The 17,065-nt window shown below is 39.7% G+C and overlaps 1 protein-coding gene across 9 annotated transcripts in view; it reads right to left on the bottom strand.

Moving 5' to 3' along the window:
* LOC121738522 (F-actin-uncapping protein LRRC16A) overlaps positions 1–17,065 on the bottom strand; it is a 53,782-nt gene that overhangs the window by 27,696 nt on the left and 9,021 nt on the right. For 8 of the 9 annotated variants that reach the window (XM_042130639.1, XM_042130641.1, XM_042130644.1 and 5 more), the window contains exons 6-10: positions 11,526–11,638; positions 10,640–10,729; positions 9,951–10,216; positions 7,426–7,613; positions 1–2 (exon numbers count right to left, since the gene is read on the bottom strand). The exon at positions 1–2 is cut by the window's left edge and continues 76 nt beyond it. In XM_042130639.1, coding sequence (XP_041986573.1) covers positions 1–2; positions 7,426–7,613; positions 9,951–10,216; positions 10,640–10,729; positions 11,526–11,638 — 659 coding nt within the window. Of the gene's footprint in view, positions 3–5,071; positions 5,207–7,425; positions 7,614–9,950; positions 10,217–10,639; positions 10,730–11,525; positions 11,639–17,065 lie in introns of all 9 variants that reach the window. The other variant, XM_042130640.1, reaches the window with a different exon arrangement.

Genomic DNA, 17,065 nt, shown 5'->3' with positions numbered 1-17,065 from the left:
TTCTGTAAGAAAATTAAGAATTATTTCAAGATATCATCAGTGCTTAGACAATATTGTTAATCAATAGGGTATTTGGCCGATTTAGAATTTCTATCTTGAATTACTTGGTTATGATCAAGAAGTTCACCGAAAGTATTTTTTTTAAATACGTATTTCGTGAGAAACATGCAAATAAAAATTCAAAATTCAAATACGACGCCGAAATGCTATATTCAGCAATATGGCTTCGCGCTTTGTAAGTGACGTCACGATCGTGTAAACTGTAAACCAATTTAAGGCTGCGTTTCCACTGAAGCAGAGCGGAGCTTAGCGGTGCCCGAATTGACCAATCGTGCTATTCCAGCGGAATGACAACGAAGATTTCGAGAATGGTGATTGGTTAATTCGGCACCGCTAAGCTCCGCTTCAGTGGAAACGCAGCCTAATATGTGGTGCAAACGAGTTTACTCGCCTGTGACGTCATCATGACATTAGCCAATCCGGATCGTTTCCCAATAAGTGACGCGAGGAACAAAAAACCAAACATATTTTTTTGTTTTTGGATATATTATTTGTTATTATTATTACTAGCTATGTACGGTTCACGGACACGTACAGTGAACTTGTACGGCTCGGTATGACATTGACCGGCACGTTTGAACTTGTATAAATTTATGCATTTACGACGAAATATAGCAGAGCAATAGCAGAGCATTAGCAGAGCAACAGCAGAGCATTATCAGAGCAACAGCAGAGAATTAGCAGAGCAACAGCAGAGCAATAACAGAGCATTATCAAGCATCAAGAGCGTATCATTTAACACCTATCATCAGCATCAGCATCTCTATCAGCATCAGCATCTCTATCAGTATCAGCATCATCCAGCATCCAGCATCCAGCACCCATCAACTGTAGGACACAACCCCTACATTTTGGTCCTTCGAAAGGAGTAAGAATCAACGCATCTGTGGATCATCAGGAACATCACCTATCAACATGAAGCATTGAGAAGAAACTATAAGGAGAAACATTGTTACTGCGAGGAACATCACTTATCATTTGGTGTTTTTTATTGTCATGATACGGTAGCGAATCGGCTCAACCGGTCTCCCACAAGCGGGTCGCCCCGGAAGAGTTGAGACAGAACGCACATACTGTAAAGACTCTTAATACACTAAATACATCCATCATCTGTAGGAGACAACCCCTACATTTTGGTCCTTCGAACAAGGAATCAATGCATCTGAGGATTATCAGGAGCACAACCTTCCAGCCATCAGCAAGACACATTTATAAGAAGATCATCTCATCAAGCACAGCGGCCCAAAACGTTCAGCACAACATCATTACTACGAAAATCAATCAATATTTGGTGTGTTTTCTTGTCTTGATACGGTAGCGAATCGGCTCAACCGGTCTTCCACAAGCGGGTCGCCCCGGAAGAGTTGAAACAACACGCACACACTGTGAAAGACTCTTAACACCCTAAATATATCATCCATCATCATGCAGGAGTTACTGGCACGTTAGAGCGCTATAATTAAGGAGATCGAGAAGATCCACATCAATTATAAAAAGGACTCCGCAATTAGAAAAACGCCGGAATACTTTCAAAAACGCATTGCGGCAATAGACAACTTGTGGGGTGAATTTGAACTAAACAACAAAACACTGCAGGGAGTCGAAGACAAATCGTCAGAATATTTCAAGAAAGACATCTACTCCGAGGTAAAGCATTTTTACACAACATTCAGAGCCACCGTGACAGTGGATTCAGAAAGGCCTGCGACACCAACAATCTCGCAGCTTTCAACTCCCTCGACTTCCAAGGAAAATGCAGGAACTCAATTTCAAATTCCAAAAATTAATTTTGAACAAGTCAAACCTCGACTGGACTATCAAGAAATTTTGCTACAGCAGTACGCCAATTTTCGGGCACTAGAGCGGCAATTAAAACGTATCAGCGAACAAAACATCGAAGAGAAATGGGAGATCGAGGACGAGCTGCATAACATTCAACAGCGATGGCGTAACATCGACGAACTTCACCTGCGCATAGACATTTTATCATCGGGAACCGACACCGATTACGAGGAAGCATTCACCGAAATAGAGTCAAAATATATCACCGCGAAAAGAAGTTTAAATCAAAAATTATGCTCTAACGCACATGTACAACAATCTTTGCCCCAGATAGATATACCAATATTTACTGGTAATTATGAACAATGGCCAACATTCCACGATTTATATACCGAAGCAATACATAATAACAAATATATCACTGACGCGCAAAAAATGCAGCATTTAAAATGTAAAGTTAAAGGGGAGGCGGAGCGCATAATTCAACATCTTCACATATCAGCAGAAAACTACGAGATCGCCTGGGAAATTTTAAATCACCGCTACAACAATCCTCAGCTGCTTTTCACCAAACAAGTTGAAATCCTTCTCAGTCAACCAACCATTCACAAACAGTCATCTTATGAACTGAAGAAGCTCTACGACACTACTACCGAATGTATTCACGCCATCCATAATTAGGGAGTGGATACTAACAGCTGGGATCCGCTATTGGTCCACATTCTTTGCAAAAAATTGGATGTGGACACCTACACCAACTACCAAGAGTCCCGCAAGGAGCCACGGTCTATTCCTACACTTGAAGAGTTCATGACATTTATCGAGAGCAAGTTTACAGCCTTAGAGCCTATTCAGCACAGGGAAAAGGAAAATAACATCACAAGCAAACAAGTTTATCAAGCACCGAGATCGTCAAATTATAACAAAAACTCGACATGGTCGCAATATCAAAACGACCATTCCCAGAAAGGACAATATCAAGCCTTTGTAACATACAGACAAAAATCATGTGTTGTATGTAAGGCATTCCACGATCTCTACATGTGTACAACATTTTTTAACCTATCAGGCAGAGAGCAAATAGAGATTTTGCAAAAACATAATATCTGCATAAATTGTCTCTACACGCATCATAATAGACCATGCATATCAACGCGGCGTTGCAAGCAGTGCAATTGACCGCATAACACGAAAATTCATGAGTCAGTCGTGTACTCAAACAGCAAACTGCAAACATCGCAGAACGTGGACGTGTGGCGGTCAACATCGAGTACATCGCTCTCAACAACAGACGCTCCAAATTCCAGCAAAACACCGAAACGTCACTATTCATATGCAATATTAAAACAAGAAGAAAATGTATCCAAGAACTGGGAAATCAAGAACAACAGCAAATAGTCATCAGATAGCCTCAAACAGTTTATTCATCAAAATGAGTCATTGGGTCACATACGTAAAGAAAATGACACCACAAACAGCATTATTGTCCCAGGTCAGGACTCGACTGTGAAAGGAGACACCTTTACGTTGCTGGGACGTCACAACTCGAACAACATCAATATCAAAATGCAACATCAGCAAGGAATTATGCTACCTACAACATCAACATTGAATAACTTTATTAATACATCGGTCTCCATACCTAGCACAAAAAGACACGATGGAGTGTACGGGACCATACAGCAACAGATTCCTGGTCCAAAGAAAGCAAACATCAATGACCATCGAGCAGTCGGGAGACGCCGCCAGAGGAGCCGACGGAGCGGACCAGTCCCGCGCCCGCACCCCCCGTCTACGCGCTGCCCGCACGCCTGTGTCGGAGCGAGGAATGCGCCTCCACAGCGACATCGACGGTCACATTCCCCAGACTTTCCCGGATAGACTAAATCTTTCCTTTTTACTACTTAATTTGTTAAATGTTTAGTTTTCTTTAAATCATCTCTTAATTTAATTTACGTTTGTATATCTCTTAATTTAATTTACATTTATATTTTTTTGACTTTTTCTTTTCTTTTAGAGTGGCAAGATATACGGTTCACGGACACGTACAGTGAACTTGTACGGCTCGGTATGACATTGACCGGCACGTTTGAACTTGTATAAATTTAGGCATTTACGACGAAATAGAGCAGAGCAACAGCAGAGCATTAGCAGAGCAACAGCAGAGCATTATCAGAGCAACAGCAGAGCATTAGCAGAGCAACAGCAGAGCATTAGCAGAGCAACAGCAGAGCATTAGCAGAGCAACAGCAGAGCATTAGCAGAGCAACAGCAGAGCAATAACACAGCATAATTTTAGTTTACTATTTGACCGAGCTTCGCTCGCAGCAGAGCATTAGCAGAGCAACAGCAGAGCATTAGCAGAGCAACAGCAGAGCAATAACACAGCATCATTTTAGTTTACTATTTGACCGAACTTCGCTCGCAGCAGAGCATTAGCAGAGCAACAGCAGAGCATTAGCAGAGCAACAGCAGAGCAATAACACAGCATCATTTTAGTTTACTATTTGACCGAACTTCGCTCGCAGCAGAGCATTAGCAGAGCAATAACACAGCATCATTTTAGTTTACTATTTGACCGAACTTCGCTCGCAGCAGAGCATTAGCAGAGCAACAGCAGAGCATTAGCAGAGCAACAGCAGAGCAATAACACAGCATCATTTTAGTTTACTATTTGACCGAGCTTCGCTCGCAGCAGAGCATTAGCAGAGCAACAGCAGAGCATTAGCAGAGCAACAGCAGAGCAATAACACAGCATCATTTTAGTTTACTATTTGACCGAACTTCGCTCGCAGCAGAGCATTAGCAGAGCAACAGCAGAGCATTAGCAGAGCAACAGCAGAGCAATAACACAGCATCATTTTAGTTTACTATTTGACCGAACTTCGCTCGCAGCAGAGCATTAGCAGAGCAACAGCAGAGCATTAGCAGAGCAACAGCAGAGCAATAACACAACATTTTCTAAAAATGATTCCTAGCTAGATCGATTTATCACCCCCGAAACCCCCTATATACTAAATTTCATGAAAATCGTTGGAGATATATATATACAAGAATTGCTCGTTTAAAGATATAAGATTAAAACTCATGTAAATCACATAAACAAACCTCATTTTATGCATTTAAAGCAAACAATCATGCTGTTAAAATATAGCCTATTCTGCGAGTGTATAATATTTTTGCTGCAGCCTATCGCACATGTATTATCATAAGGTGATATAACACTTACGTGCACGTCATCCTTAAGATTATTATGCGACAGATCGAGATGGGTCAGCGTGGTGAGATGGGCGGCGCTATCGTTGAGTATCGCCGCTAGATGCGTCACCGTCTTGCCCGTGATCCCGCACTGCGACAGCGAGATCTGACGTAACCCGTCCGGGTTGTCAACCAACCAGTCACAAACAGTCATCTTATGAACTGAAGAAGCTCTACGACACTACTACCGAATGTATTCACGCCATCCATAATTAGGGATTTTATACTAACAGCTGGGATCCGCTATTGGTCCACATTCTTTGCAAAAAACTGGATGTGGACACCTACACCAACTACCAAGAGTCCCGCAAGGAGCCACGGTCTATTCCTACACTTGAAGAGTTCATGACATTTATCGAGAGCAAGTTTACAGCCTTAGAGCCTATTCAGCACAGGGAAAAGGAAAATAACATCACAAGCAAACAAGTTTATCAAGCACCGAGATCGTCAAATTATAACAAAAACTCGACATGGTCGCAATATCAAAACGACCATTCCCAGAAAGGACAATATCAAGCCTTTGTAACATACAGACAAAAATCATGTGTTGTATGTAAGGCATTCCACGATCTCTACATGTGTACAACATTTTTTAACCTATCAGGCAGAGAGCAAATAGAGATTTTGCAAAAACATAATATGTACATAAATTGTCTCTACACGCATCATAATAGACCATGCATATCAACGCGGCGTTGCAAGCAGTGCAATGGACCGCATAACACAAAAATTCATGAGTCAGTCGTGTACTCAAACAGCAAACTGCAAACATCGCAGAACGTGGACGTGTGGCGGTCAACATCGAGTACATCGCTCTCAACAACAGACGCTATAAATTCCAGCAAAACACCGAAACGTCACTATTCATATGCAATATTAAAACAAGAAGAAAATGTATCCAAGAATTGGGAAATCAAGAACAACAGCAAATAGTCATCAGATAGCCTCAAACAGTTTATTCATCAAAATGAGTCATTGGGTCACATACGTAAAGAAAATGACACCCAAACAGCATTATTGTCCCAGGTCAGGACTCGACTGTGAAAGGAGACACCTTTACGTTGCTGGGACGTCACAACTCGAAGAACATCAATATCAAAATGCAACATCAGCAAGGAATTATGCTACCTACAACATCAACATTGAATAACTTTATTAATACATCGGTCTCCATACCTAGCACAAAAAGAGACGATGGAGTGTACGGGACCATACAGCAACAGATTCCTGGTCCAAAGAAAGCGAACATCAAGACCATCGAGCAGTCGGGAGACGCCGCCAGAGGAGCCGACGGAGCGGACCAGTCCCGCGCCCGCACCCCCCGTCTACGCGCTGCCCGCACGCCTGTGTCGGAGCGAGGAATGCGCCTCCACAGCGACATCGACGGTCACATTCCCCAGACTTTCCCGGATAGACTAAATCTTTCCTTTTTACTACTTAATTTGTTAAATGTTTAGTTTTCTTTAAATCATCTCTTAATTTAATTTACGTTTGTATATCTCTTAATTTAATTTACATTTATATTTTTTAGACTTTTTCTTTTCTTTTAGAGTGGCAAGATGTACGGTTCACGGACACGTACAGTGAACTTGTACGGCTCGGTATGACATTGACCGGCACGTTTGAACTTGTATAAATTTAGGCATTTACGACGAAATATAGCAGAGCAACAGCAGAGCATTAGCAGAGCAACAGCAGAGCATTATCAGAGCAACAGCAGGGCATTAGCAGAGCATTAGCAGAGCAACAGCAGAGCATTAGCAGAGCAACAGCAGAGCAATAACACAGCATTATTTTAGTTTACTATTTGACCGAACTTCGCTCGCAGCAGAGCATTAGCAGAGCAACAGCAGAGCATTAGCAGAGCAACAGCAGAGCAATAACACAGCATCATTTTAGTTTACTATTTGACCGAACTTCGCTCGCAGCAGAGCATTAGCAGAGCAACAGCAGAGCATTAGCAGAGCAACAGCAGAGCAATAACACAGTGTCATTTAAGTTTACTATTTGACCGAGCGAAGCTCGGTCAAATAGTAAACTAAAATGACATTTTCTAAAAATGATTCCTAGCTAGATCGATTTATCACCCCCGAAACCCCCTATATACTAAATTTCATGAAAATCGTTGGAGATATATATATACAAGAATTGCTCGTTTAAAGATATAAGATTAAAACTCATGTAAATCACATAAACAAACCTCATTTTATGCATTTAAAGCAAACAATCATGCTGTTAAAATATAGCCTATTCTGCGAGTGTATAATATTTTTGCTGCAGCCTATCGCACATGTATTATCATAAGTAAGGTGATATAACACTTACGTGCACGTCATCCTTAAGATTATTATGCGACAGATCGAGATGGGTCAGCGTGGTGAGATGGGCGGCGCTATCGTTGAGTATCGCCGCTAGATGCGTCACCGTCTTGCCCGTGATCCCGCACTGCGACAGCGAGATCTGACGTAACCCGTCCGGGTTGTTGGCGAGACCGGACAGCACGCTTATTGCACCTGGGAGTTAAAATAATAACTATATTATTATATAAGAAGACGATTTGAAATTCCAAATCATTGGAGAAGCCCTTTGCTAAGAGGTACGCGAGGAAAGCGTAAACTCTAACAATAAATGATGTTCTTTAGAAGACACTTTGTTCACAATGAAATTTCTGAAAGATGGGTAAAGTGGATGGGTAAAATGTTAATAGACTACGGAAAATTTCAACGTAAACGCTTTCGTATTAATCCATACTAATATTATAAATGCGAAAGTATCTCTGTCTGTCTCGCTTTCACGACAAAACTACTGAACCGATTGCAATGAAATTTTGTACACAGTTATTCTAGAGTCTGAGAAAGGACATAGGCTACATTTTGTTGTGTGAAAAAATATCTTATTTCTATGAAAATATCGATGAAAATTAATTCGCATTGCGCGTGGGCAGCGCTCATCCCGGGGGTCCTGGGTTCGAGTCCCGCAGGCGGAACAAAAAGTTTTCAATGTTCCTGGGTCTTGGATGTGTATTAAAATAGTATTTCAAAAATCTTAAATATATTAATTTATGTATAATATTATAAAAAATCCAGAAATATATCGATGCAATGAACATTTTAGTTCTAATACGATTCAACAGATGGCGATTTATTTTTTACTTCATTGTAACATAGAACTAATCATACTTAATAGTTAGTATGTTTTTGTTTATAGTTTTTAATACGTTAGAATATTATGTTTAATAATATAATCACTTGGTATAATAATAATCAACCTATCTTATCTTATAGAACTCCTACTGCATTTCTAATATATGTGACAAGTTGACAACAGAAGGCGCTCTAAAATAAAGGAGGTTCAAGTGTACCGTGTTAGTCTATATTCCATCCAGAACATATATCAATGCAATCAACATTTTAATTCTAATATATGAAAACAGATGGCGTTTTAATTTTTACTTAAATATATTTTATGTATAATATTATAAAAAATCCAGAAATATATCGATGCAATGAACATTTTAGTTCTAATACGATTCAACAGATGGCGCTTTATTTTTTACTTCATTGTAACATAGAACTAATCATACTTATTAGTTACTAGCTATTGCCCGCGACATCGCCCGCGTGGACTTTAGTTTATAGCGCGCGATGTCAACAAAATTTATGTCAAATTTAAAAACTTTTTAAAACCCTGGTAAGTTGTACCCCTCTTAGGGCCGCGCTACACCGGAATGGCAGCGCTGAAAGTGCTCGCCTCGCCGCTGACATTCCGGTGTAGCGCGGCCCTTAATTAATCAAAATACCCAAAAACAGCTGTGCAGTGTGCACATAATCTATACTAATATTATAAATGCGAAAGTATCTCTGTCTGTCTGTCAGTCTCGCTTTCACGCCAAACGCCAAAACTACCGAACCGATTGTAATGAAATTTTGTATACAGATAGTCTAAAGCCTGAGAAAGGACATAGGCTACTTTTTTACTGGAAAAAAGGGTTGTCAGGGGGTGAAAATGCGTAAATTTGTTCAAATTAAGTTAGTTCCAAAAATTCATAATGGATGGCGCCGTGCGTCTTCTATATCGCGCTGACGCTTGCTCAAAAGTCTTTCTATAAGAGGTGGTATCATCTTACATTTAAGTTTCGATTTTTTTTTATTGTTATATCTATGCTACGGTATTAAAAAACTCAGTACTTTATCTGTGCAGTGACGTAACCTTAAACCTATCAATGATAAATAGTTTATGGGTAAAGTTGTGTAATTGGGGGGCTAAATAAGCTTTAAAATATGGCATAAAATATAAAGTTTACTATAAAAAAATGAAATACTTATTGTGTGCACACTGCACAGCTGTATTGATTTAAGGGGTACCAGGGTTTTTTTTTATAAAAGCTTTTGACACCAATTTTGTTGACATCGCGCTTTATAAACTGAAGTCCACGCGGACGAAGCTGGCAACAGCTAGTTTACTATAAACCAATCTAAACTTTGTCCTCAATATGGTTCTGCGACATATCTATCGTAATCGTGATGTAGCGTCACGTCACGCCACGCCAGCGCAGGGGGCGCTAAACATAACACAATAATCTTACCTTTATCCTCAATATGGTTCAGCGAGAGGTCTATAGTTTGCAGCCCAGGGGGCGTTCCTACTAGTGCGCGGCCTAGCCTAGCGACTAAACACTGTAGTCTCACCTTTATCCTCAATATGGCTCTGCGACAGATCTATAGTATGCAGCGCGGGGGGCGTGCGCGCTCGCACTAGGGCGTGGCCTAGCCGTGCGGCGTGGTCGTACCGGAGCGTCGCGGCGCGCCACGACAGCGCAGGGGGCGCTAAACATAAGACAATAGTCTCACCTTTATCCTCAATATGGTTCTGTGAGAGGTCTATAGTATGCAGCGCGGGGGGCGTTCGTGCTCGCACGAGGGCGTGGCCTAGCCGTGCGGCGTGGTCGTGACGGAGCGTCGCGGCGCGCCACGACAGCACGGCGGGCGGGGGCGCGGCGCAGCGCACAAGGCGCGCTACTGCCTCCCACGCCTCTCCACCGACTCGTACGCCATCACCGCACACGCCCGTAAACCACGTGTTGTGTTGCAGTGCCATTACGAGCGGGATCAGATCTCTGTAACATTGGAGGAAATCTCTGTAACATTTAACATTAGGAGGGGCGGAAAAAGACAAATAAGAACAGATAAACGTAGCGTACCTATTTATAAAAATCTTGAATATTATAGTCACAGTTAAAGCTATGTTTACTATTCTTTACTCTATACTACCCTCAAACTGAATGGTACAGCTGTTAATAACTCTTTAAAAGTACATCCATACTAATATTATAAATGCGAAAGTGTGTCTGTCTGTCTGTTACCTCTTCACGCTCAAACCGCTGAACCGATTTTGCTGAAATTTGGCATGGAGATACTTTGAGTCCCGAGAAGGGACATAGGACAGTTTTTATCCCCGAAAAAATGTACGGATATCGCGCGATAAACGAGTTTTGGCGCAACAGAGTTGCGGGCGTTATCTAGTATTTTATAAAACTCACCTCTGATCCAAGTGGTCGAAATCCTTCAAGTGTAGCATTCTAATATCATGAGCCAAATAAATTGTATCAATGTCCCAAGCGACTTCAGCCCTGCAAAAATAATAAATAACATTAAGTATTATAATATGCAACAAGTATACAAACACAAATTATTATAATGATTATTTAAAGTATTATAAAGATTCAATGGTAAAAATGCGGTCGTAGTTATCTTTCCTTGTATAAGAATAATAATATCTATGGACGCTTCAGACCACGTCAGTCTGGCCCCGTGCTAAGTACCTAAAGGACTTGTGTTACAGCTACCAGACAACGAAAATATATTTAATACTTTTATACTTTACAATATACATATATTTAAGATTTTTATTATATTATGATACGTGACATATTTAATACACATGCATGACCCAGGAACTTTGAAAACTTTTTTGTTCCGTCGGCGGGATTCGAACCCGCGACCCCCGGCATGCCAGCCCACCAACTGAGCCACAGAGTTCGTCAGTGACATATTTCGGCACTCCAAATTTCACTTCCTCAGTGGATGATTTACCAATAGGCTAAGTAGGCTGGAGCCTAGGGCGGCAGATTTAGAGGGGCGGCCAATTTAGCACATTTTTTTTTATCTTACAGAAAAGGTGTATCTAAAATAAGATTTATTGAACAAATATATTTTTATTTTTTCATTATTTCCTTATGCGTCGGATTACATTTCCAATAGTATTTTTGTCGTGCAAAATGATGTTATACAATGCAAAATGGTCATGCAAGATTATAGTCCTGAAGAGGCGGTAGCTATGTTTCCCGTTTGATTGTCGGCGGATCCGTCACTTCCCGACGAACCCTTAGGTTTGTAATTTTTTTTTTTTAATAGCCATTTGTTTACCTAAAAGGAGTTTGGCAGAGGTCACACATGGCTGCATATTGGTTGGAAAAGTCCCCGCACGTAGAATGTTTCCTCGTACCACTGATCGGTTGTAAAGGAAAAGGCAAATTAACCTGTAACAATAAAATATGTTATTTTCCTCTCAAACTCGTAAGGGATGACAATTATTTAAAAAAAACTTTTCAATAATTATAACACACTGGCACAAGTGGTCCATGTACCTAATTATTATTCTACTTAATAAATGGAAAAAAGTTACTGATTCTTATGATACTACTATAAATACATCTAAGATTAATATTAACAGTAATTAAAAATATATCATTTTAGTAGATCAAAATAATTGCAAACACTTGTAAGGCCGTCACAAAATGTTTATGTCATGCCCATTTTACACACACTAAATGGGTCACTAAACGTAGCTTTAGTTCTGTGAAGTGTGTGCTCAACCGACCGCAGTGTTGTTCTATAATTGCCGTCATGAGTAGGTGCTTTTGTGAATCTGTGGCAGACTTTTGTTTCTATACGTTTTACGTTTTTAGGGTTCCCTCCCAAAGGGTAAAAAACAGGATCCTATTACTAAGACTTCGTTGTGTGTCCGTCTTTTTGTCTATATAGGCTTTATCTAATGTGTAAATTTTTGCCTATTTGTGGTCTATAAATTATAATAGTATGGAAGTTGGAACCCTTTGTGTGCGAGTCTGACTCGCAATTGGCCGATTTTGTACTTGATAGGCCACGCACGGCTAAAATACCTCATGTGTCAGTTCAGTGACAGAAGATGATAGCCTTTAATTTTAATTATTAACCCCGTTAGCTATCTGAATACTAACACTGAGACCATCTGAGTGGCAGAGAAGACCCATCAGGTTTTCAGTGAATGATCACTGACCAGAATATGATATTATTCTGTCAAAATGACTTACATTAATATATCTGATTTCTGAACAATTAAGTCTCGGTTAATTTTGAGATTTGCTCTGATGACCCACTGTTATTTCAAAATTTGTTTTAAATATAAATAACAGTTACAAATCTTGTAAATTGGAGTAGGTATTTGGAACAACATAATTTTATGTAACAAACATAACAATTTTGGGAAAGTTTTCCTCATATTATCATCATTAACATTGCAAAATGAGTGTATAATTTTAACGCCATTTGTTTGGACTTAACAGGTTTTATCATTATGAATTAAGATTAAGAAACAAAACTCTCACACATAATTAAACGTGGAAGAGCCATGCTTCGGCACGACTGGGCCGGCTCGACCGGAGTTAGAGAATACCACGTTCTCACAGAAAACCGGCGTGAAACAGCGCTTGCGCTGTGTTTCGCCGAGTGAGTGAGTTTACCGGAGGCCCAATCCCCTACCCTATTCTCTTCCCTACCCTCCCTTATTCCCTTCCCATCCCATCTCTACCCTCCCTTATTCCCTTCCCATCCCATCCCTACCCTCCCTTATTACCCTATTCCCTCTTAAAAGGCCGGCAACGCACCTGCAGCTCTTCTGATGCTGCGAGTGTCCATGGGCGACGGAAATTGCTTTCCATCAGGTGACTCGTTTGCTCGTTTGCCCCCTTATTATATAAAAAAAAACATAACTTGCAGATTGTAAGTAGGACAAAGGTATTTTTCACCGTTTTAATTTTAATGCTGAACTCATTTTAGTGTTTACTATAAAAGTGCGCGCGGAACTAGTTGGCCGCGCCTTAGGTAGGGACAGGGTCGAGGGGGCGCGCACAGTGGAAAATTTGGGTCCTTATCGGATCAAAAATCTGTAACTTCAAGGTTTTTCATCGTATTGTATTGAGATTTGGCACATGTATATAGTGATATACAAAGATTTTAAAAATAATCAATTTTTGTATTTTTTTTCATTGTATACATATTTATTTTAGGTTAAAAAAAAGAAAAGATAAAAAAGTAATACGAGTAGTTTATTTTTTATAAATAAGTACTAATATGAGTAAAATTATACTTATCACACAAGAATAATAAAATACATAAAATTATAAAATCGTATAGTACCTATCTATGCCTCACACCAAACTAATTTATCTTAGATTAGACAAATCTTATAATATTATTGGTTTTATTCTAGGTTTTAGTTACTTATAATGTTATATCTAATTGTTATTATCCTCGCTATTCCTAACTAAAATTACTTCCGGTGTAAATGTAGGATCACCTTCAGGTACCACCTTCAAAAGACTTAGTGCCTCTTCATCAAGATCCTTCACATTTCTCACATAAGGTTTTCTTAAACTTGAAACGTATGGATCTGAAGTATATAGAAGCGTTTTAAATACGTCTTCATTTGTAGCTATACGGGAACATTTTCTGGCATGGTGCAGGCGCATATTTCTGTAGTCTTTATTGCGCGACTCTAGTGCATCTTCCGACAGTTGCCCAATAGGAAGAACAGAAAAATGTTTGATCACGCTTTCTCCGTGTATAAGTAATTTGTGCACGGAGGATGGCATGTAGTACCAATCATAGTTACTAACATAAATTCGCGCAGTTTCTAAGGCATAAACTCCAAATTTTTCGGGATCGATCATCATTCCAAAAGATAGAGCTTGTAAAATAATATACAAGCGTTTAATCAATGTTTCATCAACACCTGTTATGTTCGCCGAGCAAGTGTAATTGTAAAAGAACCTTCGTGCTGTATTTCCATCACTTGAGTTTCCACTTAATTGACGAGGTTTGTCGATAATTAATCCTAGCTCTTCCCTGAAACGTTTTTGAACAAATTCCTTCTTTTCTTTCTTCAATTTCTTTTTTTCTTCTGTTGTAGCAGACCAAGTCTTAAAGTCAAGATTGTAGCAAATGTGTAATACCATTTCCATGCAGCGAATCCAGGCATGCAATGTGGATAATCCATATTGGTAAGCACTTTCATTTTCAGGTCTAGCAGTCACTTTTAATAGGTCATTCATAAGTCGAGGAGTAGCCCCACATATCGTGCACGTAGAACCCGATGGAGTTTCTGTTAGGACCTGAGCCACCTTACCATCAATCATTGTTAGAAAAAGTTCGTGCTTCACATTTACTGCAACACCATCTTTGTTTATTAATGACGGGCGTAAAGATTCAATTTGTCTGGTAATTTCGGCCTTAGTTTTTTCAGGAGTTTCTTTACAAAATTCAATAGAAATGGGTCTACAATAACGAACAGATGAAGGTACTGGATTTTGCCAAATAATGGCTTGTGAGAGGTCATCAATTAATCTAATGGGAACTAATGAAGTGACGAACAGATTGGCATCTGAAATAGTTTCCGATTCTTCTGGCAGTTTCTGCTTGTATTGACTTTGGCCAGTTGAACCATCACATCCCCATTTACAGTAAAGGATTAAATTTCTGTGTTGTTCTAGGAAAACTGGATTAATTTTTTAAATTCTGGCAACTGTGTGGTCCAGTAAGTCTTGTATATTAATCACTTTAGCATAAGTATTTGTGATTTCGATTGTAGAAGAGGGTGGATAGCAAGTTTCTTTTATTTCTTGTATTTTGTAATATGGGGGAAACATTGTACACTTTCTTTCGTTGGTTAAATTTCTTAGGTACATAAACACACCGGCAAAATTAGAGGAACATAACAAAATTTTCAATTTTTTTTTAATTGTTCACTGATTTTTATATATTTATTTATTTATTTACTAATTGATTATTAAAAAATAAATTTATTATGAATTTAGGGCATAAAAACGTGAAAAATAGAAAAAAATCAGCAAAAATAAAAAAATTAAGAAAATCTTATAAATTTCAGTAGTAAGTTTTTAAGATAAATTCTTCATTTTTATTAAAGAAATGCCATGTTAAAAGCGTGTAATGCTGGTGTAATGCCTTCTATGGATCTCAAGAGGGCCTGGATACGCCATTCCATGCTTGCATTTTAATTGTCAATCATTTCCTGTGGGATATTCTCCTACTCCTCCAGTAGCGCCAACTCGAGCTCCTGGACACATTTTGGAGCTGGAGTTTTAACTCGTACCGTTCACCCATTGATGTGCCACACGTCTTCAATCGGATCCACATCCGTAGACCACGCTGGCCCCTCCACCTGGGCTACGCCAGCATCGTTTAGGTAATAATGCCCGATTTTCTTACTCTATGGACGCACATAAAATTGAAAATAACTACCTAAAACTGTGTAAAAGGCACACCATGCAGTTCCAGGATGTCGGTGCTATAGCTCTGTACTGTCAAAGTACCATCATCTATACCTAATCATCAGCTCCATGCGGGCTCCAAATCATATGCAACTCCAAACCATTACGAAGCCTGCATCATAGGCCACTGTTTCCGGTAAGTTTGATGGCCTGTAGCTTTCCTTATGATTTATCCACATTCTTTATCGCCTGTCAATACAATGTACACAGAATTTGCTCCCATCACTGTACAGCACAAGATTTCACTCACTTGTCTAATTTTGATGTTCACGCGCAAATCTTAGCCTGGCTCTTCGGTGTCCTGTCTCAAGTTTTGGTGCCCTTGCTGGCACTTTTGAGTTTAATTTAACTTATTTGAGTCTTCTTCTTACTGTACAATCACTTACACGTTCATCTTGGACCTGTTCCGACAGGTTTCGTGTCTGCATAGCAGTTTGAGGTCGATTTCTTAAGTTTTGTTTCCTTACAAAATGGTCATTCTGAACCATTGTCACCCGATATCTGCCTTGTTCTCGTCTCCGAACGTAAGATCCAGTCTCTCTGAAGCCTTGAAAGTTACGATGAACCACGGAAGCCGACACACCTAAGGCCTGACTGACCGAACGGTAGGTGTGACCTTTCTCTATCGTGGTTACAGCTCTAGCTGTCGCAGATGCTGGGAAATCACTAATTTTGTATCTAAGCAATGTGTTCTTCCAAAAACCAAACAATCAAATGAGCTGAGCATACCTTGCACCCCGCTAAAACGCCATTCTTATCAGGAACACTTACAACGTCAATAATCGAAAAACACTTATTAGGGTATAATTGCTATAAAAACCTGTCAACTTGCCAGTTTTGTTCAATATTTTATTTCTTGAATGAGCTTAGAAGCTATAAAAAAGGCTTTCAGACAGCCCGGCCCAGTTGAGTTCAAGTTTTGGCCCTTTTTACCAATGTTCCGCTAATTTTGCCAGTGTGTGTATATTGTGCTTTAGTTAGATCCAAATCAATAAAAGCACTCAATGCTTCTGTATCAGATAAAATCTTCATTTGGTTTGACTCTTTCCACATAGTCGAGAAAACTTTTTTCTTTTCGCTCTCAGAGTTTCTTAGCTCTTCAACAAGATGAGCCTCTGCATACTCACCTAAGGCCCGCAGTCCTTGCAAAAATGCGTTACAAATGTGCTCAAACCCATATTCTTCTAGTAAAAGAGTGTTTTTCCTTTTCTTTGTTGATTCTGTGGAGTCTCCATAAGCAATGCACGGTCTTCCTCGTTTACCAGAAGTTGATGGCAGTGAATGTGCTTCAGACTCCGGAAACTGTACTGAATATCCTGACTCCAGCCAGCTTGTATTATTTCGAATAAATTCGTCCTT

Source organism: Aricia agestis, chromosome Z (assembly GCF_905147365.1).
Source record: "Aricia agestis chromosome Z, ilAriAges1.1, whole genome shotgun sequence".
In the NCBI taxonomy this organism is placed as follows: Eukaryota; Metazoa; Arthropoda; class Insecta; order Lepidoptera; family Lycaenidae; genus Aricia; species Aricia agestis.
Note: the sequence above shows the minus strand (reverse complement) of the source record. Positions and strands in the feature narration are given on the sequence as shown.